The sequence below is a fragment of the Hemitrygon akajei genome, chromosome 6, assembly GCF_048418815.1.
Source record: "Hemitrygon akajei chromosome 6, sHemAka1.3, whole genome shotgun sequence".
NCBI lineage: Eukaryota > Metazoa > Chordata > Chondrichthyes > Myliobatiformes > Dasyatidae > Hemitrygon > Hemitrygon akajei.
Genome location: NC_133129.1, coordinates 178848639 through 178875859, shown reverse-complemented (window position 1 = coordinate 178875859; position 27221 = coordinate 178848639). Strand labels below are relative to the sequence as shown.

The window sequence follows — 27221 nt, the reverse complement described above, 5'->3', positions numbered from 1 at the left end:
TCAGTCTTCATGTATGCATAGTATTTCATGATTTCTACTGTATTTCCTTATTTTTCTGTAAATGCCTGCAAGAAAATGAATCTCAGGGTAGTATATGGTGACATTTTATATATGTGTGTGTCTCTCTGTGTGTATTTTGATAATCAATTTACATTGAAACTTTAAAACTCTGAGAATGGAAACCCCATTCCCCATTTGACAAGTCACGCTGATGTGAATTTATCCAGTGGAATGATTAATGAAGTCATGCAAGTTAAGCTGCTTAGCGACTAGAAATAAACTCAATCCCTGGTAATGAGAACGACTTAGTGGTGGTAAGTCAAAAAGAGTGTAGGATTAACCATCCAGACTAACATAGGCAGCCACATTTTGGGGGACGCCAATGACATTAACATGGCCGTGCAGTAGGGATAGAAAGAAATTGGCATCAAAATTCACTTGCATCTAATTCAGTATTATTTGCATCTAAATAAACTGTGCCATTGCCCTACAGTGGTAAATTCCCAAATCTCCCTACCTCATTTTCAAATTTATTAATTTATTGTGATTCAGCACGGAATAGGCCCTTCTGCGTCTTCAAGCCATGCCACCCAGCAACCCCTGACTTAACCCTAGCCTAACCACGGGACAATTTACAATGACCAATTTACCGACCAACTGATATGACTTCAGACTGTGGGAGGAAACCGGAGCGTCCAGAGGAAACCCACATGATCACAGCGAGAACCTTACAGACAGTGGCAGGAAATGTCCGGGGTAAATTTTTTATGCAGATAGTGGTGAATGCATGGAATGGGCTGCCGGCGACGGTGGTGGAGGTGGCTATGGGTAACCCTAGGTAATTTCTAAGGTAAGGAAATGTTCAGCACAACATTGTGGGCTGAAGGGCCTGTATTGTGCTGTAGGTTTTCTATGTTTCTAGGAAATGAATCCAGGTCACTGGTACTGTAAAGCATTGTGCTAACCGCTATTAAATTAAATTATATTATTTATATTAACCAGTCATGGAGCCGATGAACGAACGATCGAACACACACACACACACACACACACACACACACACACACACACACACACACACACACACACACACACACACACACACACACACACACACACACACACACACACACACACACTCACCATCACCATTTTGTGCCATTTGTATGATGTAGGTGATCATGGTGACCATGATTGTTCTTGGCAAATTTTTCTACAGAAGGGGTTTGCCATTGACTTGTTCTGGACAGTGTCTTTACAAGACGGGTGACCCCAGCCATTATAAATACCCTTCAGAGATTGTCTGCCTGGTGTCAGTGGTCGTATAACCAGGACTTGTGATTTGCACCAGCTGCTCATATGACTATCCACCACCTGCTCCCATGGCTTCACATGACCCTGATTGGGGGGCTAAGCAGGTGCTACACCTTGCCCGGGGTGACCTTCAGGGCTGGAGCCTGACATCTCCTTTGGTAGAGACGTTTCTCCACCCCACCACCCTAGTCTGCACACTGGTATACTCATAGCAACAATGTACACAGACTAACACACAGACAGCAACACTCCCAGTGATACTGTATACTATCGACACACTGACATATGCCTAGCAACACTATATGAATACTGACACACGGGGACTTCCGGTAAGATGGCAATTGTTTAGCTGCTCCGAACTTTTGTTCCGTTACTTTCGCTATCTTTGCACTAAATGTCTCCATTTTTTAAACCTTAGTTAGGAATTTTTTTGGTATCTCTTACTTGCCTGTGAACATATCTAACTTACAATGTCTAGCAAGAGTTCTAAATCCGGGAGAAAGGAAGCTATCGCTCCCTCAGACGAGACCCTGGTTGCGCTCGGAAAGCTCCGAGACGAAATTTTAAAGGAATTTAAAACCGCTTTCAAACAGTTGGAAGACAAACTGGATCGGATCAACGATAAAGTGGACAAGCATGCCGAACACCTATCTCGCATCGATTCGACTTCTGAAGATTTAGAAAGTCGTGTTCGATACTTGGAGACTCTCTGTTCCAGCTTAGAGGAAAAATCTAACAAACTTCTTTCCAAAATGGTGGATCTCAAAAATCGCAGCAGACGCTGCAATCTCAAAATTCTTGGATTGCCAGAGGCGACCGAACAGGGATCAACCGTGAAGTTTTTCGCCAAGTTTCTCTGTGAAATATTCGGGAAAGATTTGCTTCCGAACCCGCCCGAGCTCGAACGGGCACACAGAGTCTACGTTCCCCCCGGAATTCTGGGCTCCCGTCCGCGACCAGTAATCTTGTGCTTCCATCAATACCAGGTAAAACACAGTCTGATTATGGAGGCACGTCGCGGAGGTTCTTTTACTTTCCAGGATACAATCATTCGCTTTGTGGAAGATTTTGCACCCAGACCTTAAAGATGCGTGCTGAGTTTAAAGGCGCAATGAAAGTGCTTTTTGATCGTGGTTTTAAACCCTCTCTTCGCAATCCTGCCGATCTACGAATCAAGCTTAATACCGGAAAATACAAGTGGTTCAAATCAGTGAAGGAAGCTGAAGCATTTGTGGCAAGTCTTCCAGCTATCCAGTCATCTTCGGAATCTGATCGGACCTCCTAAAATGGTGGATAAGTACTCCTCGTAGTAAAATTACTTTTTCTGGACTCAGACTTCACTTGAATCACTCAGACATTATTCATTGAAACTCTAAGGGCTGTTGACAATCTCTCCCGGGATTTGGTGTGTGTGTAATCTGTTTTTATTCTTGTATAACTTTATCTACAGAGTTCTACAACTGACTCTAACTTGTTTTGGAGGTTCGAAGTCTTTAGTGAAGGCCTCCCTGTTTGTTGGTTCACAGTTTAATTGATGAATACTGACACACAGTGGGTAAAACCATATGACTGACACCCATCCAACACTGAAGCAGACCCCGTAACCCTGCCTGCATACTGACATACACTCATTAACACTGTACATACACACTGACACAAGCCCGATAACACTGACACACGAACAGCAACACTGCATGCATACTGGCACACAATTAGTAACACCTTATATACACTGACACGGACCCAGTAACACTGTATATGCACTAACACAAACCCAGTTACAGCAACACTGCACACACATGAACACGAACCAGTAGCACACAGACATATTGTTTGCACACTGACAGATGTGCAACAAGCCATACACTCGCTGACACCATATACACATTGGCGCAAACCCAGCAAAACTTTGCTTACTGAATGGTCCCAGCAGTGACCAAAGGTTCACTCCCTCTGATTACTGATACATAATTACACAAAAGCCGAAGAAACAGAAGCAGGAGAATACCTGTTGGCCCCTAGAACCTGCCCCACCAATCAATAATATCATGGCTGATTCACTTTTGGCCACAACTGCTGTTTCCCACCCACTCTCCATTATCCATGACATAAACACAAGAGCTTCTGCAGATGCTGGAAATCCAGAGTAACACACACAAGATGCTTACACTCATGACTGTGAGGATAAGCACAGCTCCAATGCCATATTTAAGTTTGCTGAGGACACCATTGTCACTGGCTGAATCAAAGGTGGTGATGAATCAGCTGATAGGAAGGAGACTAAAAATCTGGCTGAGTGGCGCCACAACAACAACATCTCACTCAACGTCAGCAAGGCTGAGGAGGTGATTATTGGCTTCAGGAGGAGAAGACAGGAGGTCCATGAGCCAGTCTTCATCGAGGGATCAGAGGTGGAGAAGGTCAACAACTTCAAATTTCTTAGTGCTTTCATTTCCAAGGATCTTTCCTGTATCCAATACGTAAGTGCAATGACAAAGAAAGCACGGCAATACCTCTACTTCCTTAGGAGTTTGTTAAGACCCAGCATGTCATCTAAAACAATGACAAACTTCTATAGATGTGTGGTGGGGTGTACATTAACTGGCTGCAACAGGGCCTGGTGTGGAAACACCAATTCCCATGTACGGAAAATCCTGCAAAAAGTAGTGGAACGGCCACACCATCTCAGGTAAAGCCCACCCCACCACTGAGCACATTTACAACGTGCGTTATTGCAGGAAAGCAGCATCCATCATCAAGGAGCTCCACAACCCAGGTCATGCTCCCTTCTCACTGCTGTCATCAGAAAGGAGATACAGGAACCTCAGGACCCACACCACCAGGTTAGGGAACAGTTATTACCCCTCAATCATTAGGGTCTTGAACCAGTGGGGATAACTTCACTCAATTGCACTCGCCCATCAATAATCTGTTCCCAATGAACTGGACTCACTTTCAAGGACTCTTCATCTTATGGTCTTGATATTGTTTATTTATTATTATTTATTTTTTTCTCTCTCTTTCACAGTTCGTTGATTTTATTTTTGCACATGATTGTTGTCTACCCTATCAGGCATGGTCTTTCATTGATTCTGCTTGTTTCTTGCTTATTTATTTTTTTTCTTACTGCAAGAAAATTAATCTCAGGGTAGTATATGGTAGCATATATGTACTTTGATAATAAATTTACTTTGAACTTTGAAAATTCTGGAGGAACTGAGCAGGTCAGACAGCATCTATGGGAAAGAATAAAGAGTCAATGTTTTGGACTGAGACCCTTCATCAGGACTGGACAGGGAGGGGGAAGAAGCCAGAATAAGAAAGTGGGAAGCTGGAGAAGGAGTACAAGCTGGAAGGAGATAGGTGAAGCCCGGTGAGGAGGAAGGTAGGTGAATGGGAGAGGAGGATGAAATATCCATGACACCTTTGTTGAATTCAATGATTCCATCTCCACAGAGACATGGTGCAAATAATTTCAAATCTTTGTGACCTCCTGAGCTAGGAAATTCTTTCTTATCTTCATCTGAAATGGACAAACCCTAACTCTCGAATTCTCGACAAACTAGGGTGAATGCCCGGACAGTATTCAGGACTTCACATACTTCGATGCCACCATTTATTTTTCTATAAGCTGGTGAATGTAAGCCCCAATTGTTCATCCTCTTCAGATTCAGACACTTCAAAACTTACAGTGAAATGCGCCATTTGCATTAACAATGAATAAACCCAAGGATGTGTTGGGGGGCAGCCAACAAGTGTTTCTATTTATTCTGGAGCTCATAGGTTGCCCTCCATTTATAAGTCAAACTTTGTTATCCCAGGAAACAATCCCATGGCCCTTCCCTGCAGTCATCATTGCCATTACATGCCATGTCGTATGATGTGGGCGATCATGGTCTTTATAACCATGATTGTTCTTGGCAAATTTTTCTACAGAAGTGGTTTGCCATTGCCTTTGTCTGGACAGTGTCTTTACAAGATGGGTGACCCCAGTCATTATCGATACTCTTCAGAGATTGTCTGCCTGGCGTCAGCGGTCGCATAACCGGGAATTGTGACATGGACCAGCTGCTCATACGATCATCCACCACCTGCTCCCATGGCTTCACATGCCCCTGATCAGGGGCTAAGCAGATGCTACACCTTGCTCAAGGGTGACCTGCAGGCTAGACGGGGGCAGGAGTGCCTTACACCTCCTTTGGTAGAGACATTTCTCCACCTTGCCACCTTTTTTCCTGCAGTTGCTTCATTAAAAACACATCCTTCCCTAAATGTACAGACTAGATTTGAACACCTTAATAGAAACATAGAAACACAGAAAACATACAACACAATACAGGCCCTTCGGTCCACAAAGCTGTGCCGAACTTTAGAACTACCTAGGCTTTACCCATAACCCTCTATTGTTCTAAGCTCCATGTAGCCATCCAGGAGTCTCTTAAAAGACCCTATCACTTCTGCCTCCACCACCGTTGCCGGCAGCCCATTCCACGCACCTTCCACCACTCTCTGCATAAAAAAACTTATCCCTGACATCTCCTCTGTACCTCTTCCAAGCACCTTAAAACTATGCCCTCTCGTGCTAGCCATTTCAGCCCCGGGGAAAAGCCTCTGACTATCCACACAATCAATGCCTCTCATTATCTTATACACCTCTATCAAGTCACCCCTCATCCTCCGTCGCTCAAGTTGCCTTCTCACCAAGACTCTGTGAAGCTGAATCAAAACTTCCTTCCTTTCATCCTGCATATTCCTCGCATTAAAGGGTGAACATTCCAATAGCTTTCCTAAAGACCCACCATACCTGAATGTCAATGTTCCAATGCATTGAGATACCCAGACCAGTTTGAGCAACTGTCATTTACACATCCTTGTAGGGTCACCCACAAGGCTGTTTGAAGGGATTTGGCACGTCAACAAATACACTCAAAGACTTCTATAGTTGTGCCGTGGAGAGCATTCTGACAGGCTGCATCACTGTCTGGTACAGAGGGGCTAGAGCACAGGACCGAAAGAAGCTGCAGAAGGTTATAAATCTAGTCAGCTCCATCTTGGGCACTAGCCTACAAAGTATCCAGGACATCTTTAGGGAGTGGTGTTTCAGGAAGGCAGCATCCATTATTAAGGACCTCCAGCACCCAGGGCATGCCCTTTTCTCACTGTTACCATCAGGTAGGAGATACAGAAGCCTGAAGGCACACACTCAGCGATTCAGGAACAGCTTCTTCCCCTCTGTCATCCGATTCCCGAATGGACTTTGAAGCTTTGGACACTACCTCACTTTTTTAATATACAGTTTTTCTGTGTTTGCACATTTTTAAATAATCTGTTCAATATACGTAAGTGATTTACTTGTTTATTATTATGTTTTATTTTATTTATTATTATTTTTTTCTCTCTGCTAGATTATGTATTGCATTGAACTGCTGCTGCCAAGTTAACAAATTTCACGTTACATGCCGGTGATAATAAACCTGATTCTGATTCTGATTCAAATACGATAAGAATCAGAATCAGAATCAGGTTTGTTATCGCTGACATTTGTCAGAAAATTGTTGTTTTGTGGAGCATAATAGTGCGATTACTCGAGTTGAGTATGATGTTCTCCTTACGGGTCAAGTCCTTAATGGAGAACGTCTGTGCGTGACTTTGCTTAGCATAGGGAGGCTGATGTAGAGGCAGCCGCCACCCGTCCTTGTCAGATTGGGGATAAGGACCAGTGGTGTGACATCCAAGGCAACTGGGAACCTTTCACTGCTGCAGCCTTCCTCCACCTTCACTGACCTTGTGATGTGCCACCACCAATGAGGACTCAATTGGATTGCACTTTGTCTGGAAGCTCCTCCCTGACTTTACCACCATGGGTGACCCTACAAGGACCTAAACTCCAGATGGGATCATTCTCAGGATCTTAGGAACTCTCAAGCTTCTCCACCAGGACAAGGTGATGATCTTTGGAGAAGAAGGCTGAAGCAGTATAGTGCAATACAGCAAATACTATAAATTACAGTAAGAATATACAGTATATTGAAAAAATAAAATAAATAATGAAAAAAGAGCAAAATAGTGAGGTAGTGTTTATGAGTTAATTTTCCATTCAGACATGTGAACACCACCACCCCCGTACTTTCCTCCTATTAAAATTATGCCCCTCATATTAGCTGTTTGCACCCAGGGAAAGTCTCTGGCTGTCCACTCAGTCAATGCCTCTTTTCATCTTTACAGATCTATCAAGTCACCGTTCATCCTCCTTCGCAGAAAGTGCAAAGCCCTAGCTTTAACCTATCCTCAAAAGACATGCTCTCTAATCCGGGCAGTATCCTGGTAAATCTCCTCTACACTTTCTCTAAAGCTTCCACCTCCTTCCATAATGAACCGACCGGAATTGAACACAATATCCCATAGGAACGTAAGAAACACAGCAGGAGCAGAATTAGGCCATTTGGCCTATCGGCTCTGTACTCCTCTCCATCGTGGCAGACTTATTAACCCTCAAAACCTCACTCTCTGCCTTCTCCTCAGTTTTCGAAGGAAGTTGAGATCCTTCAACGTGTGCAGCAGGATGCTGGAGATCTTTTATCAGTCTGTTGTAGCGAGTGTAGTCTTCTTTGCAACTTTATGTTGGGGGAGCAGCATCGGTGCTGGCGATGCAAAAAGACTAAATAAACTCATCAAAAGGTCGGACCCGTCGTTGGTTACACCCTGGACTCTTGAGTTAGTGGTTGAGAGGAGGTCACTAAACAAACTGCATTAATCCTCCGCAACAGAGTCACAGCCCTGAGCTGCAAAAGTGCGCGTTCCAGTTTAAAGTAGTGAAGGTGTTTTTATTTCGCTGACATTTCCTTTCAAATACTAATTCCCACTAAAACATAGTGATGCTGACTGCAGCAAGGGCATCACTCTTGCAAACGTCCCCTCATTACTACCTCTGTGATGCCGTTATCCTACTGTCTGATGCCCACCCTTGCCTCTCTTTTACTCTTTCTATATCTGATAAACCTTTAGAATCCTCTACACATGGGAGTGACCTTGTAGAGGTCATTGCCACAAAGGGCCGTGGAGTCTAAGTCATTGGGTGTATTTAGGACATAGAGTGGTAAGTTCTTAGCAATACACAACATGCTGGATGAAGTCCCTGGAAGGGAGTCCACAGCCACAGAGCCAGTTCGGCACGAGGTGAGTGAATCTGGTCTGGGAGCCCAATGTCAGGCTAAAGCCAGGGAACCAGTTCACTGCTGAGGCGAGTGAAGCTGGTCTAGGAGCCCAATGTCTGCAGACAAAAGCCAGGAATCAGTTCCCTGTTGAAGCGAGCAAAGCTGGTCTAGGAGCCCAATGTCTGCAGGGAATCAGTTCAGTGCTGACATAAATGCAATGGTTGCAGGCCACACAAAATAAAGACATAGAGCTGTGCAGTACTGAAAGCGGCCTTCAGCCTAAGTGATCCAGACTGAACAAGTTGCATTCCTGAACCACCATGTGAGAAAGGATTTCCAGCATTTGCAGAATCTCTGTTTATTTGCAATCAAATGCTTGTTTCACTCTGTGTGAATTAAAGTATAAATAAAGAGAAAAAACATAAATATCTGTGTTATTTTTATCTTAGAATTTTCCAACTCGAATCCGTTTCTATTGCTGACCTTCAATTGATAAATTTGTTCTTTTTTCTAATGTTTCCTCATTAAATAGAAAAGGAAGCATTTCATTTCTGAGCTGATTTATGAAGGTAACCGAGCCTTAATACTTACTCTGTTTGGAATGTCTTCCTTCAATCTGGTCCCAGCGCACAGTTACAGGGGGTGTTAGCAACATGAGCCTGATGGTAAACTTGATTCATGCCAGGGACAGTTTCCATGACAAAAAGCCAAAGTCTGCCCTCACTTTGAGGTCTGCACATTCATCCATACAGGAATGTGAAAACATTCACCTCTTCACAAGACTAGACTCGCCAGCTCAAAGCTAAGGCCTCTGGTGGGAGGCAAGTCAGGCCTGAACTAGGCCTCAACACAGCCTCCTTGTGATCAAGATACCCAGGCAGGCCCCAGATTTCTGACAGCTGTTTTAAACTCTTCATCATCATTTGAAACAATCAGCATGCAGTAGAGGGTAGTATTCCCTTTACAAAGGTGATAATTAGATAACAAGCTGAGATTAAAGTAATTACAGTTAGGCAGCTGGCAAGGCTATATCACCATGTTGTAATATTGTTGATCCTTCAGCATCTGTTTCTAATAACAGTACAGGCAAGAAGATTTTTACATTAATTACACTAAATAATTTATTATAAGCACATTTAATTACAACTGATAAGAGATAAACTGTTCAAAAGAATTAACCCTTCTATGTCACTGATAACAATAAACCTTTTATTGCCACGTTAAATCCTTTACTTCAGCATCATTAGATGGATGGAAGTGTGAACAGACGAAACAGTGTGCGATTCCATACCTGATAAGATAATAGTTGATTAGCGTGTCGAAGTACTCGTGATACACTATGTTGTTAACATGGCCGTATTGATCGTTGTCCTGCCAGCGGGTTTGGATGGGCAGGAAGTAAGGGTAGGTCCCCTGCAGCCGGTAGACATTCTCAGAGTCAGTGGCCTGGGGCACGGCGGTCGATCTTACAGTGGTGCCAAAGGGATGGAGTCTGCTGAGGTAGCCCAACAATCTCATGGTTCGTCTCCGAAGGCAGCGGGGATCTCTGAGGAAGGAAGGCAACCATTAGTTGAGCAAAATGATCTTCAGCCACTTACTTCCCTTGACTCTTAAATCTTAAAGATTTAAGTATTAGCTTTATTGATCACATGTGTATCGAAATGTATGGTGAAATGCATTGTTTTGTGTCAGTGACCAGCACTGTCTGAGGAAGTGTTACCGTGTTTCTGATGACAACACAGAATGTGCACAGTTTATTGATCCGAATCTGTACATGCCTGGAACGTGGGTGGGAACCGGAGCACCGAGAGGAAACCCCGGTGGTCACAGGGGAAAAGTGAAAACTCCTTACAGACAGCGGCAGGAATTGAACCCCGATCACTGGCATTGTAAAGTGCTACACTGACTGCTACCCCCTGTACTACCCACGGCCCGAAAGTGCTGCCATACTTCCGATGACAAGGTAACATGCCCACAACTAACTAACGCTGTCACGTATTTCTAGTTAGAATGTGGGAGGAAACCAGAGCACCCGGAGAACACACACACAGTCACGGGGAGAACATGCAAACTGCTTACAGACAGCGGCCGGAATTGAACCCTGATCAGGATCGCTGGCACTGTAGAGCATTATACTAAGCACTACTCTGATAGCTAATGAAAACCTACACTTCAAATGAGATGTTAAACCAAGCGCTACTTGCCAACACTAGTTAGTTAACACTATCCCCAACTCTATTCTGGAAGGACAAAAAAAGTTCTAATTTCAAAGTAAATTTAGTATCATAATACTTACATCATACCACATCTTATCTTGAGATTAATTTGCTTGCAGTCGTTATATAAGAAAAATAAAGAAATAAGTTCTGACCAATACTTACTCTTCACCTAACAAGTTGATAAAACAGATAACCTGCTCACTTATTGTTTTTGTTCTGTGAAACCTTGTTAAGCACTTTTAGCAATTGCATAATTATGAATATGCTTCAAAAAAGCAGGTGGAGAACCGAAAAAAATATGGTGTTCAGCTCAAGATAAATGTAATTTCTTCATTAGAAAGAAGATAGCAACTTTATGAATGTCTCTGTTCGTTTTGCTATTACTCAGTAGTCAGCTAAAGGGTCCATTAAAAACTTTGACAAACTTCTATAGATGTGTGGTGGAGAGTATATTGACTGGCTGCATCACAGCCTGGTATGGAAATACAAATGCTGTTGAAAGGAAAATCTTACAAAAAGTCGTGGATACGGATACGACCCTCCCCACACTGAGCACGTCACCCAAATCATTATTGCAGGAAGGCAGCATCCAATATCAGGTACCGCACCACCCGGGTGACACTCTCTTCTCACTGCTGCATCAGGAAGAGGTTACAAGAGCCTCAGGACTCACACCACCAGGTTCAAGAATAGTTCTACCCTTCAACCATCAGGCTCTTGAACCAAAGGGGATGACTCCACTCAACTTCACTTGCCTCATTATTGAAAAGTTCCCAAAACCAACGAACTCACTTTCAAGGACTCTTCATCTCATGATCTCAGAATTTTTTGATTGTTTATTTATTATTATTTCTTTCTTTTTTGTATTTGCACAGTTTGTTGTCTTTAGCTCACTGGTTGAACACCCAAGTTGATCTGTCTCACATTGATTCTTTCATGGTTATTATTCTATAGATTTATCGAGTATGCTCACGAGAAAATAAATCTCAGGGTTGTATATGGTGACAAACAGTATATGTAAATTTACTTTGAACTTTGAACTACAAAGACTTAAATTCCTTACCTACAGCATAACCCAGAGCCTAACCGTGGTTCAGATGATGTCATCCCCACTCCTTCAATAGAAGGTTGAGAATCAAGTTCTTCTCCAGAAAAGCACTCCAGTAAATGATAAACACAAGAGATTCTGCAGATGCTGGAAATCCAGAGTAACAAACACAGAGTAGATGGAGGAACTCCAAGTCAGGCGACATCTATGGGGAGGAGTAAAGAGTTGACGTTTCATGCCAACATCCTTCAGCAGGATTCGAAAGGAAGGGGGAAGCAGCCAGAATAAGAAGGTGGTGGGAGGGGAGGAGTACAAGCTGGAAGGAGAGAGGTGAAGTCAGGTGTGGGAAAAAACATGAAGCAAGAAGCTGGGAGCTGATAGGCGGAAAAGGTAAAGGGCTGAAGGATAAGGAGGAGAATGGATCACAGTAGAAAGGGAATGAGAAGGGGAACCAGAAGGTGAATTGAACCTAGGTCGCTGAGGCCAACAAAGGGTCGCTCCATTAACTATGCCTCAGGCACTCCATTGAGATTCTCCCAGTGTCCTGACTGACAATGTTCTTGCAGAGTTTGTCATACAACCTTCATCAGGTCTCGGCCCAAAATGTGGACTGTTTATTTCCCTCCATTCCCACTATTTTGTTTGTGTTGCATCTCCAGCAAACACGGTCAATTGTCAAAACCAGCATCAGAGCAATGATACCGAAGAAAAATACGTTCTTGCACCTTATTGTTCACCTGCACAGCAGTTTTTCAATAGCTTTTACAATTTATTCTGCTTTGTTATTGTTTTACCTCAATGCACTGTGTAACCTGATCTGTATGATCAGCTTTTCACTGGATGTGGGGCAGTAATAAACTAATAATAACACATTCACAGCCTAGCACATAATTCATCATACAACAATGCAGGCCCTTCAGCTCACAATGTCATGCCAACCTTTTAACTATTCTAATATCAATATAACTCTTCCCTTCCACAGCTCTCTCTCTCTTTTGCCCATTATACCACTGGTGTTTAAGGCCGCAATGAAGGTCCTCCATTTCTGGCAGTGCTTACGGCTTCCTTCATTATGTCAGTAGCTTCCTCTCGGTTCTCACTACTGTCAGTCACGCAAATCCTGGTGGAGTCTCAGGAATACCATCGCACTCAGGTGCAGAGGATTCTTCACTGCTGTTTCCGTAACAGTTTTGTTTTACCAGTCAAGATCATTAAGCCTGAGCTGAACCCCTGAACTCTTACTCTGGCCTCTACCCTTTGACCTGTGTGGCATAGGTGATCTGACCAAGAGCCAAAGCATGAAGCCCTGACTCTAGCCAGCAGAGCTCTCTGGGTCATTGAAGCACACAAGCCTCCAAACTAAGACTAGGTTGTGGTCCTCTGGCAGGCTCCCTCCTACATTGACTCCATTTTTTAAATCATCCACGTGCCTTTCTAAGAGTTTCTTCAATGCCCCTAAAATGCCCAGTAAAATGTCCACTAGAATCAATCAAACCCTTCCTTCCTCCATAGCCCTCTATTTTTCTATCAGTCATGTGTCTATCAAAGAATTTCTTAAATGTTCCTAATGTATCTGCCTCGACCACCATGTCGAGTGTTCCATGCACCCGGCACTCTGTGTAAAAAAAAACTAAGTTTAACATCTCCCCTATACTTTTCCCCAATCACCTTAAAATTATACCCTCTGGTATTAGCCATTTCCACTGGGAGAAAGTCTCTGTCTGTCCATTCGATTTATTCCTCTTATCATTTTCTACACCTGTATGATCTTATTAGGTCTTGAATGGAAGACTTTTTCCTGAGCACGTAAATCTGCATTTCTTTTAGCTGAGTTTTATGATTTCAGTGCACTTGTTGTGGCTTGAGAATGTACTGACTCTGCAGAAATGGAAATAGCTGCTTGTAATTAAGTTGCCACATAAAAACGCATTTCTAGCACATTGTGTTGGACACTGTAACATTCGACTGAGTGTGAATGATGCCTTGAACAGCAGGAGGAATTCTGTATGCTGACACTGTTCATACACAATTGATTAGTAGTGCCACAAGTCGGGAGGCAGAACAGTGACTCATTACTAGACTTGCTTTTAGCAAAAGTAAATATTGGGACAGATCCAAAAATGTTAATCAGTAATTACTTCACATTCAGCCCGAATAACAAATGTTACTTCAAAGAGGAAAGTGATGGGAACAGAACTGGAATGAATCCGGGATGAAATATTAGACCATAGGGCCATAAGACATAGGATAGAGCCTGGCCATTCGGTCCATCGATCCTGCTTTGCCATTCCATTGTAGCTGATTTATTTCCCTCTCAACCCCATTCTCCTGGCTTCTCCCCATAACCTTTGACACACTAACTAACAACCTCTGCTTTCACCACACCCAATAACTTGGGCTCCACAGCTATCTGTGGCAATTGCCCAAATTCATTACCCACTAACTAAAGAAATTCCTCCTCATCCCTATTCCAAATGGACACCTCTCTATTCCGAGGCTGTGTCCTCTGACCCTAGACTGCCCCACTATAGGAAACATCCTCTCCACATCCACTCTATCTAGGCCTTTCAATATTTGATAGGTTTCTATGAGATCCCTCCTCATTCTCCTAAACTTCAGTCTTTGTATTCCGTCTTTATGGATCTTAAAGGTCACTATTCTGACTTTCGCCTGGCCAGATTAATGGCCTGCTACCTCTGTAATCATGAACTCATCTGAGAGTCAGATGATAATGCCCATGCTCACACCAATCAGTCAGCACCAAGCTCGTTGATCAACATTGACTCAGGATCTGAAATCCTTACTTTCAAATCCCTCCAAGACCTTTCACTTCTCAATCTCTGTTATCTCCTCTGATTCTGCAAGCCTCCATCTTAGCTGCCCTCAGACATATCCCCAATTTTTTACATTCTGACATGTTTCATCTGCCAGGATCCATAACCAAAGTGCCATGCCTAAGCCTTGCCATCTCCCTTTCCCCTCATCGTATTCCTGTCTCCATGCTCAACGTAACACCATGACACATAGAATCAGAATTCTGCCATTGGGCCCATCAAGTCTGCTCCACCATTCTATCATTTCTGATTTATTATCCCTCTCAACCCCATTCTCCTGCCTTCTCTCCATAACCTTTGATGGTCTGACTAATCAAGAACCTATCAGCCATCTGTGACAATGAATAACACAGATTCACCACCCTATGGTTAAAGAAATTCTTCTTCATGTCAGTTGTAAAGGGATATCCTTCTATTCTGAGTCTGTGCCCTTTGGTCCTTTCGATGGTCCCACTATTGGAAACATCCTCCCCAAGCCCACTCTATATAGGTCTTTCAATATTTAATAGATTTCAGTGAGATTCTCCCGCAAGTTGATAGGTTTTTGATTAGAAATGGCATGAAAGGTTACAGGGAGAATCAGAATCAGAATCAGACTTTAATCGCCAAGTACCTATGCACATACAAGGAATTTACTTCTGGCAGATGTTGTCTCTCTGCTCATAACAATAATAATGATAAATATAAATGAAAATATAGATTATACATACAGGTAGTGCAATCCAAGTAATAGTTAGCCGACAGTTAACCAGCAGGAAAATGAGGATGAGTTCAATACTAAATCAGCCATGATGGAATGGCATAGCAGACTCAAAGTCCAAAGTAATTTTATTATCAAAGTACATATATGCCCCCATATACAACTCTGCGATTCATTTTCTTGCAGGCATACTCAATAAATCCAATAACCATAATGGAATCAATGAAAAAGCACATCAGTTAAATTAATGAAAGACTGGGCATACAATCAGTGTGCAAAAGACAGCAAACTATGCAGTAAAATAATAGTAATAATATTTATTATTTATGTTGTATATATACACAATATATTATCATTATATCTGATTATTATAATAATTATTATTATAAATAAATAAGCAATGAATATTGAGACGTGAGATGAAGAGTCCTTGAAAGTGAGTCCACAGGTTGTGTGAACAGTTCAGTGATGGGGTAGTGAAGTTATCCCTTCTGGTTCAATAGTCTGACGGTTGAGGGATAATAACTGTTCCTGAACCTGGTGGCTTGGGTTCTGAGGCTCCTGTACCTTCTTCCTGATGGCAGCAGGAAGAGAGCATGACCTGGGTGGTGGGGTCGCCAATGCATGATAATCTCAGCCATATCCATTTCTATTTGTAGGATTTTCAGATCAAGGACGTTGGTATTTATTTTTAGTTATTTATTGAGATACAGCGCAGAATAGGCCCTTCCAGCTCCTTGCGCGATGCCACCCAGCAATCCCCCAATTTAATGCGAGCCTAGTCACAGGACAGTTTACAATTACCAATTAACCTATCAGTTGGTACGGCTTTGGACTGTGGGAGAAAACCGGATCACCTGGAGGAAACTCTGGGTTGCTGGTACCAAGCACGGCACTACTGTGATTCTCCTGGTATTTCCATACCAGGCTGTGATGCAGCCTATCAATATACTCTCTACCACACTTCTGTAGAAGTTTGTCCAAGCTTTGGATGTCATGCCAAATCTTCGCAAACTCTAAGGAAATAGAGGCATTGCCGTACTTTCTTCATAATTGCACTTACGTGCTGGGCCCAGGGCAGGTCCTCTGAAATGGTAACACTGAGGAAGTTAAAGTTGCTGACCCTCGATGGGCTGAATGGCCTAATTCTGCTCCTGTGTCTTATGGTCTTATGGCGGGACTGTTTTGGGGTTTATGATTTCTATGATTCAATTAGCAATTGAAATAAATAAGAAGTCAGGCTAAGTCCTTCATTGTTAGATTCAAGTGAAAGGATTATGTTGCAGCAACATGTATATACAGAAAATATTAAATTAATGGGATAAAATTCTGTGAATTATCTCCTGATGTCTTGTACAACAAACGGGCAAAACTGGGATCAGTCGGGACATATCGCTCTGACAACATCAATCAGACTTAAAAACCTCATTCAGATAAACAAAACAGGAATCTAGATGTCGTCTCGCAGTCGCACAAAAAAAAAAGCTGGAGGGAAAATAGACGTTGGACAGCCTCCAAATCTCCTCACTGGAGACTCAGGGCCCATCTGCTGAGCTTTGCATCTGAACTTTAACCACCATTCAAAATCCATTTCCACAGAGATCAATTCACAAAGCTAACAGATGGACCCCTGGTTCCCCAGGCCGCAGTGTTATTTGCTTAATAAATTTAATTAATATCCAACTACAGTGGATTGATCCCAGAATGGCGAGTGTCTCCATGACTGATTTCCCCTTAAAAGTTGGGTAACAGGGCACCCAGGTCCAACTCCTATCACCCACCCACCCCTATGCTTTTACGTAGCTTAACGCGTGTTTACTGTCACGGAATGTGAACCCTAACTTCATGTTCAAGTTTATTGTCATCTAACTGTACATATATATGACCAAATGAAACAATGTTCCTTCGGGCCATGATGCACCCACAGAACATGTATCACACTCTGCACATAAAACAAAATATTACCACAAACACTACTGTGCAAAAGTCTTAGGCACCAGGGCTACATATTTGCACAGTACTGTATTTGTGAATGAGAGTGAGTTTGTAAATCAGGTGGGAGTAAAGGATGTTGGGAATGGCGAGGGTAGAGCACTGCGGGAGGGGTGTGGGACAGGTTGCAGAGAAGAAATGCCAGGACGGGGGGGGGGGGGGGGGTGGTATCGGTGCCGACACACCCAGCACTGAGACGCCAGGCAAGATCATTTGATTCCAAACAATTGGTTTATTGATAATTACAGAATGTTTCTCTGGTGCTTTCACTTCCTCCCCTCTCCCTTCCCCTTTTCCCAGCCATGATTCCCCTGCTCCCTGTCCCCTTCCCATTCTCAGACCACAATAGAGACCCATATCAGAATCAGATTTATCATCACTCACATGTCAGAATTTTTTTGCCGCAGCAGTACGGTTTAATACATAATATAACTAGTGTACTGTGCATAAGCCTTAGCCATCCTAGCTATATGTATGTGCCAAAGACTTTAATTTATTTATTTTTATTGTTTATTTATTGAGATACAGCACGGATGCTGCCTAGCAGTCCCCCAATTTAATCCTAGGCTAATCATGGGACAATTTACAATGACCAATTACTGTCCATCTTTGGACTGTGAGAGGAAACCCGCACTGTCTCGGAGAGAAAATACGAACTCCTTACAGGCAGCGGCTGGAATTGAACCCGGGTCGCCTGTACTGTGAAGCGTCGTGCTAACCACTACACTACCGAGCCGCCCCAGTACAGTAAATTAATAAAATATAATTTAAACTGCATGAGAAGTGCACAGCACACAGTACTGTAAACAGTAACTCAGGGCTCTCTTGTATTCTTATGGGAAGTCGGCACCTTGGGAGGAGTCAAAATGCTTTGCCTATCAAGGCACGTATTTCTAATGATGCATTAGAAGCTCACATTATGTCATTTCCGTTTTCAGCGAAACTGACAACAACCCTCCTGGTGTTTACAGGTTAATGAATGCACACTCCATCTCACCCTTAAGGCACCTGGCTGCCTTTCAGCGGACTTGCTAATTAGGCCCTTCGATATTAATGTTCAAAGGATGCTCTTTTCATTACTTTTCTTCCAAAAGCGGTGCCAGTTTAACGCTGGTGCATAGTGAACGGTGGCATACAGATCTCATGCTGACTTCTGATGTGGATTAAGGGTCAACTTCATTCATCAGATAGATAGATAGATAGATAGATAGATACTTTATTCATCCCCATGGGGAAATTCAACTTTTTTTTCCAATGTCCCATACACTTGTTGTAGCAAAACTAATTACATACAATACTTAACTCAGTAAAAAAATATGATATGCATCTAAATCACCGTCTCAAAAAGCATTAATAATAGCTTTTTAAAAAGTTCTTAAGTCCTGGTGGTAGAATTGTAAAGCCTAATGGCATTGGGGAGTATTGACCTCTTCATCCTGTCTGAGGAGCATTGCATCGATAGTAACCTGTCACTGAAACTGCTTCTCTGTCTCTGGATGGTGCTATGCAGAGGATGTTCAGAGTTTTCCATAATTGACCGTAGCCTACTCAGCGCCCTTCGCTCAGCTACCGATGTTAAACTCTCCAGTACTTTGCCCACGACAGAGCCCGCCTTCCTTACCAGCTTATTAAGACGTGAGGCGTCCCTCTTCTTAATGCTTCCTCCCCAACACGCCACCACAAAGAAGAGGGCGCTCTCCACAACTGACCTATAGAACATCTTCAGCATCTCACTACAGACATTGAATGACGCCAACCTTCTTAGGAAGTACATTCGACTCTGTGCCTTCCTGCACAAGGCATCTGTGTTGGCAGTCCAGTCAAGCTTCTCGTCTAACTGTACTCCCAGATACTTGTAGGTCTTAACCTGCTCCACACGTTCTCCATTAATGATCACTGGCTCCATATGGGGCCTAGATCTCCTAAAGTCCACCACCATCTCCTTGGTCTTGGTGATATTGAGACGCAGGTAGTTTGAGTTGCACCATATCACAAAGTCCTGTATCAGTTTCCTATACTCCTCCTCCTGTCCATTCCTGACACACCCCACTATGGCCGTGTCATCAGCGAACTTCTGCACATGGCAGGACTCTGAGTTATATTGGAAGTCTGATGTGTACAGGGTGAACAGGACCGGAGAGAGTACGTGTACATATACATTTACGTGTATCAAGAATTTGCTGTGGTAACACAAAACAACATTCAACAATTATACTTGGTGGCCACTTTATTAGCTACCTCCTGTACCTCCTTTTGGGCAGGTGGGGCTTGTCAGCCAGGGTTGGCAGTTCATAAAGGAGAACTGTAATCTCAAACCTCCGCTGCCTCGTGGCTGTACCCACTCACGGGGAAGGCTTCGGGAGTAAACCCCGAGGAAAAATTTGGAGCTGGAGTCCCGAAGGTAGCCCTACACTGAGTTCAGCGCCGACTGGCAACTCCTGCGATGCCGCTGGTGCCAAGCTGTATCGGTCGCTGCTGTTCTTTTGGGTTCATCGGCTGCGCAGAGAGGGAGAGCTTGCTACCTGGGCAACAGCTTGCTCTCCGTGTCGTACTGCCCCGGATTGTGTGCTAGCTCGTGTATCAGGTACACAGCTGGGAAGCAACATCCATGGTTGACCCTGACCAACGGAGCGACTCTCTCTTTCTCCCAGTACCTAATAAAGTAGCCATAAAGTATGTTTATGGTCATCCTCTTCAAGGTTCGATGTTCAGAGATGTTCCTCTGCACATCATTGTTGTAGCGCACGGTTATTTGAGTTTCTGTTGCCTTCCTGTCAGCTTGAACCGATCTGCCCTATTCTCTTCCGACCTCTCTCAGTAATAAGTGTTTGCACCCACAGAGCTCTTTATTGTTTCTCGCACAATTCTCCGTAAACTCTAGAGACTGTTATGCATGAAAATCTCAGGAAATCAGCAGCTTCTGAGATACAGTGGTGTACAGAAGAGCATCTCTGAACGCACAACACATTGAACCTTGAAATGGATGGGCTACAGCTGCAGAAGGCCATGAACATACACTGAGTGGCCACTTTATTAGGTAGAGGAAGTATTCAATAAAAGGGCCTCTGTGTATTTTGTTATGACAGAGGGAAGCCATTCGGCCCATTGAGTCTATGCTTCCCCCCAGAATAAATCCATTATTTCCTGTCTCCCATGTATTTCCTGCAATTTATTCTCTCAAATGACCTCCAACTCCATCCAATATTCCTATCACCTTCCCATCCAAGGGAAAATTTATAAAGAAAAGATAAAGGTTAGCTTTATTTGCCTACACATACAGTGAAATGCGTCATTTACGTCAACAACCAACACAGTCTGAGGGTGTGCTGGGGGCAGCCCGCAAGTGTTGCCTTGCCCACAACTTACTAGCCCGAAACTGTACGTCTCTGGAGTGCTGGTAGAAACTGGAGCACCCAGAGGAAACCCGGGTGGTCTCAGGGAGAATGTACAGTCAGCGGCAGGAATTGAACTCTGATTGATAATCACTGGTGCTGAAATAGCTTTACACTAACGCTACACTGCTGTGCCAGTTAACTGTTTGAATATCTGCATTTTTCACCTCTGACCTTGGATGTTTTTTTTACAATTGTTTCTTCAGTTCGCTGGTCTTATAAGGCAGGTCTTAATTTCAATTTTCGCTCCAAATGCATCCCATAAATTCATAAGAATTTAAACTCGGACAGGCTGCAGAAAAGTACCTTTAGTAGTGTCAGCAAGCTCCTTTACTGCCAACGTTTGAGCTGAAGCCGCTGTTGTAGACCAGGAATACAGCAGCCAATTTGTGCTCTTCAACCTCCCACAAAGTAATGGGTTAATAAGCAGGAGGTCTGCATTGTTGTTGGTGCAACTGTGGTGGAAACATCTGCTCTAGCTCGTCTTAGTGCCTCGTAACTTTAAAGCCGATGCTTAATTTGGCTGCGTGAGTCAGCGGTTCATGAACACTACCTTGCTATTTGCTTTGCTCAAAGCAGAGCTTCCTGGTTGCTGAACATTTTAATTCTGATTCCTGTTCCCATCCCAACATGTCAGTCATGGCCTCCACTTGTGCCCTGATGAGACCAACCTCAGGGAAGAGGAGCAACACCTTATATTCTATCTGGGTAGCCTCCTACCTGATGGCATGAATATCGATTTCTCCTTCCGGTAAAAGGAAATTTCCCTCCGCCTCCCTTCGTCTTCTGTTCCCTACTCTGGCCTCTTACATCTTCTCACATGCCTATCACCTCCCCCGAGTCCTCTCCTCCTTCCTTTTCTCCCATGGTCCACTCTCTTCTCTAACAGATTCCTTTCTCTCCAGCCCTTTACCTTAGGTGTCTTCACCTTCTAGCTATCCTCCTTCCTCTCCACCCACCTTTTTATTCTGGCATCTTCCCCTTCCTTTCCAGTCCCGAAGAAGGGTCTCGGGCTGAAACGTCGACTGTTTATTCACTTCCAAAGATGCTGCCTGACCTGCTGAGTTCCTCCAGCATTTTGTGTGTGTTGCTTTGCATTATTTAGTTACTTTAAATTTATAATGATTTTCTATGTCTTTGCGCTGTACTGCTGTCACAAAACAATAAATCTCATGACATATCGTCGGTGATAATAAACCCGATTTTGATTCTGCTGTAATCAGTCCTCAGCAGATGCACTGGTGACGGGGTCCTGTTTGTGGATGCTTGGATCCGATTTAGTTACTGGAACCCAAGACGAGCTTGGATGCTGAGATCCAGTGTGGTTGCTCAGGATCAGAACCCGAATCGCGCAGTTCTGTACTAATGATCTTAGTGATTGACAGACCCGAGGAATTCATTGACCTCGAGCAGCAGCCAGGTGAAGCACTGACTGAAAAAGGAAGTACCTTGCCTCAGTGAGTTTTCATCCGACGCACTCACCCCAGTTTCCACATGGAATCATCCTGACTGCCAATTTCAAACAGCAAACATTCTCCACAGGTTTCCCACATTAATGATCCAATCTGCCTGGCACAGTGACGTATTTACAAGCTCTACGAGGGGGCTTTATAAAGCAACCATCACCTTAATCTATGTTGAGTTTATGGAACAGTCTTCAAAGACTGAGTTCAACTTCTGCACTTATGGTAGTTTAAAAGTAAGGCAGCTTATTGCTCTTGGAAGAATGTAATTTGCTCTTGAAGTTATTTCCAGTTTATTGCCTTTCCTTGGGTTATTCCGGACTAAGAGTGACTTGTCACCTCAGCCAGTGACAGGCTAGTTGCGTGGCAATGGCCTGCGGCGAGCTTCACCCTCTCCTCGTCAGGTAGGGTCCACAGAGGCAGAAGTATGGATGTCGTTTTGGGTCAAGAAGTTTTAAGTAAATTTATTATCAAAGTGCATACATGTCACCATATATAACCATAAGATTCATTTTCTTGCAGGCCTACTCAATAATAACAGTAATAGAATCAATGAAAGACCGCACCAACTTGGGTGTTCAACCAGTGTGGAGAAAACAACAAACTATGCAAACACAGAAAGAAAGAAATAATAAATAAATCAACAAACCAACAAACAAACAAACAAAAAAATAAATAAGCAAGCAAGCAATAAATATCATGATTGTTCTTGGCAAATTTTTCTACATAAGTAGTTTGCCATTGCCTTCTTCTGGACAGTGTCTTTACAAGGCGGGTGACCCCAGTCATTATCGATACTCTTCAGAGATTGTCTGCCTGATGTCAGTGGTTGCATAACCAGGACGTGTGATATGCACCAGCTGCTCATACGACCATCCACCACCTGCTCCCACAACTTCATGTGACCCTGATCGGAGGGGCTAAGCAGGTGCTACACCTTGCCCAAGGGTGACCTGAAGGCTAGTGGAGGGAAGGAGCATCTTACACCTCCTTTGGTGGAGATGTATCTCCATCCCACCACTCCAGAACAACAGCAATGCAGAATAAAATGTAATTTACCACAGAGAAAGTGCAGTGCAGGTAAACGATAAGATGCAAGATTGTAAGGAGGTAGATGGTGAGCTCACCAGTGCATCCTATCATACTACGGAACTATTTAATCATCATTTAACAGTGGGATAGGATCTGTCCCTGAGCCTGGTGGTATGTGCTTTCAGATTTTTGTATCTTCTACCCGAGGGGAGAGGGGAGAAGAGAGAATGTCTAGGTTGGATGGGTCTTCGTTGATGCTGACTGCTTTACTGAGATAGTGAGAAGTGTATATTGAGTCTATGGAGGGGAGGCTGGTTTCTGCGATGTGTTGAGCTGTATCCGCAACTCTCTACAGTTTCTTGCGGTCCTGGGTGAAGCAGTTGCCATGTGAAGCCATGATGCATTCAGATAGGATGCTTTCCAGATATAGATTAGCTTTATTTGTCACATGTACATTGAAACATCGAAACATACTGTGAAATGTGTCGTTTACATCAACGACCAACACAGTCCAAGGATGTGCTGGGGGCAGCCCACGTGTGTTGCTACACTTCCAGCGCCAACATAGCGTGCCCACAACTTACTAACCCTAGCCTGGACTGTGGGCGGAAACTGGAGCACCCAGAGGAAATCCATACGGTCATGGGGAGAACGTACAAACTCCTTACAGACATTGGTGGGAATTGAACCCAGATCGCTGATGTTGAAGCATTGTGCTAACCACTACGCTACCATTCCACCCTCAGTCCCTCCACAGTGCATTGATAAAAATTGTTCAGGGTCAATGAGGATACGTGGAGTTTCTTTAACAGCCTGAGGAAGCATTGGCTGTTCAGAATAGTACAAATGAAGAGACAGGTGGTAGAAGAATTCTAGAGATTTAAAAAATGATGAACTTGCATTTCTTTGGCAGCACCTGTTCTGCGCCTCGCAAGGCATTTTAAAGCCATTGAAGTATGCTTGGCCAATTTTGAAATGTAACTCGGCCATGGACAGTCCCAAGCCTGGCTGTGAAAGGAGGAGGGTTGGGTATGAACTCCCCATGGACAGTCCCAAGCCTGGCTGTGAAAGGAGGAGGGTTGGGTATGAACTCCCCATGGACAGTCCCAAGCCTGGCTGTGAAAGGAGGAGGGTTGGGTATGAACTCCCCATGGACAGTCCCAAACCCGGCTGTGAAAGGAGGAGGGTTGAGTATGAACTCCCCATGGACAGTCCCAAACCCGGCTGTGAAAGGAGGAGGGTTGGGTATGAACTCCCCATGGACGGTCCCAAACCCGGCTGTGAAAGGAGGAGGAACGGGTATGAACTCCCCATGGACGGTCCCAAACCCGGCTGTGAAAGGAGGAGGAACGGGTATGAACTCCCCATGGACAGTCCCAAACCCGGCTGTGAAAGGAGGAGGAACGGGTATGAACTCCCCATGGACAGTCCCAAACCCGGCTGTGAAAGGAGGAGGAACGGGTATGAACTCCCCATGGACAGTCCCAAACCCGGCTGTGAAAGGAGGAGGAACGGGTATGAACTCCCCATGGACAGTCCCAAACCCGGCTGTGAAAGGAGGAGGGTTGGGTATGAACTCCCCATGGACAGTCCCAAACCCGGCTGTGAAAGGAGGAGGAACGGGTATGAACTCCCCATGGACAGTCCCAAACCCGGCTGTGAAAGGAGGAGGAACGGGTATGAACTCCCCATGGACAGTCCCAAACCCGGCTGTGAAAGGAGGGGGAACGGGTATGAACTCCCCATGGACAGTCCCAAACCCGGCTGTGAAAGGAGGAGGGTTGGGTATGAACTCCCCATGGACAGTCCCAAACCCGGCTGTGAAAGGAGGAGGAACGGGTATGAACTCCCCATGGACAGTCCCAAACCCGGCTGTGAAAGGAGGAGGGTTGGGTATGAACTCCCTATGGACAGTCCCAAACCCGGCTGTGAAAGGAGGAGGGTTGGGTATGAACTCCCCATGGACAGTCCCAAACCCGGCTGTGAAAGGAGGAGGAACGGGTATGAACTCCCCATGGACAGTCCCAAACCCGGCTGTGAAAGGAGGAGGGTTGGGTATGAACTCCCCATGGACAGTCCCAAACCCGGCTGTGAAAGGAGGAGGAACGGGTATGAACTCCCCATGGACAGTCCCAAACCCGGCTGTGAAAGGAGGAGGGTTGGGTATGAACTCCCCATGGACAGTCCCAAGCCTGGCTGTGAAAGGAGGAGGGTTGGGTATGAACTCCCCATGGACAGTCCTAAACCCGGCTGTGAAAGGAGGAGGAACGGGTATGAACTCCCCATGGACAGTCCCAAACCCGGCTGTGAAAGGAGGAGGGTTGGGTATGAACTCCCCATGGACAGTCCCAAACCCGGCTGTGAAAGGAGGAGGAATGGGTATGAACTCCCCAATGACAGTCCCAAACCCGGCTGTGAAAGGAGGTGGGTTGGGTATGAACTCCCCATGGATGGTCCCAATCCCGGCTGTGAAAGGAGGAGGGTTGGGTATGAACTCCCCATGGATGGTCCCAATCCCGGCTGTGAAAGGAGGAGGGTTGGGTATGAACTCCCCATGGACAGTCCCAAACCCGGCTGTGAAAGGAGGAGGAATGGGTATGAACTCCCCAATGACAGTCCCAAACCCGGCTGTGAAAGGAGGTGGGTTGGGTATGAACTCCCCATGGATGGTCCCAATCCCGGCTGTGAAAGGAGGAGGGTTGGGTATGAACTCCCCATGGATGGTCCCAATCCCGGCTGTGAAAGGAGGAGGGTTGGGTATGAACTCCCCATGGACAGTCCCAAACTCGGCTGTGAAAGGAGGAGGGCTGGGTATGAACTCCCCATGGACAGTCCCAAACCCGGCTGTGAAAGGGGGAGGAACGGGTATGAACTCCCCTTGGACAGACCCAAACCCGGCTGTGAAAGGAGGAGGAACGGGTATGAACTCCCCTTGGACAGACCCAAACCCGGCTGTGAAAGGAGGGGGAACGGGTATGAACTCCCCATGGACAGTCCCAAACCCGGCTGTGAAAGGAGGAGGGTTGGGTATGAACTCCCCATGGACAGTCCCAAATCCGGCTGTGAAAGGAGGGGGAACGGGTATGAACTCCCCATGGACAGTCCCAAACCCGGCTGTGAAAGGAGGAGGGTTGGGTATGAACTCCCCATGGACGGTCCCAAACCCAGCTGTGAAAGGAGGAGAGTTGGCCATGGGGCTAGCAACCCCATCCCATAAAAACTCATGGAAGTATTCCAGGAACACCAATGGAAGCTCCAAAGAGCTCATCTCTGGGAAAGGAAGGATCTTCGAAGATGGTCTACACCTGGGGACAACATGAAAGACTGTCCCAGGACACTCTAGCAAGCTGCTTTTGGCAACCTGTGCTCCATTAGTGATGATGGGCTAAGAAGAAGAACTTTTGGAATGTGGAAAACATTGCAGCCACTGTACTAGCTGTAAGCTCCCAGAAAGAGCAAATTGATAGTGAGACAATAACCTGGACAGATAGTGGGTGAAAGAAGTGGAAGTGATATACATGAATTGGGGAGCTCTGTATTTAGAGACACTCAGTCCCGAGCTCCACACTCATTCTAATCTCTCTCAGGGCAACAAGGTCTCATCGCTCTGACATTCTGGCATCATTCTATGCCTCCAGAGAACTCAGTCAATAACAAGGTACCATTAATCTTTCTGAGCTCTCTCTACACACCTCTTCTTTTGTGAAGGTGTTTGCCCATGTTTCATTGATGGGGACAGTTCGCTTAAAAACAATGAACTAAGGAATAATGGGTGTAATTTGTCCTTACACCCTCAGCATTGAGGAGCAGCTGCTGGAGATGTGAGTGCAGACGTGCATGCACAACAGCGACTTTCTCCCATGCCAGCAATCAGCAGACGTGCATGCACAACACCAGCTTCCTCCCACACCAGCAATGAGTCCTGTCCACAGCAAGGCAAGTTGTGGTTCTGGGAATGGTTTTCCACTCAGCTTGTGTGATTGACTCTCTCCCTGTCTCCTTCTCACTTTCTCTCTCCTTCGCTCTATCCCTCTCTCTCCCTCCCCTACATAAATACACACACACACACACAC

The 27221-nt window shown here is 44.8% G+C and overlaps 1 protein-coding gene across 1 annotated transcript in view; it reads right to left on the bottom strand.

The window, feature by feature from the left end:
• LOC140729723 (uncharacterized) overlaps window positions 1–27221 on the bottom strand; it is a 135950-nt gene that overhangs the window by 49144 nt on the left and 59585 nt on the right. The window contains exon 2 of the mRNA XM_073049837.1: window positions 9760–10014. Coding sequence (XP_072905938.1) covers window positions 9760–9986 — 227 coding nt within the window. The 5' untranslated portion in view covers window positions 9987–10014. The remainder of the gene's footprint in view (window positions 1–9759; window positions 10015–27221) is intronic.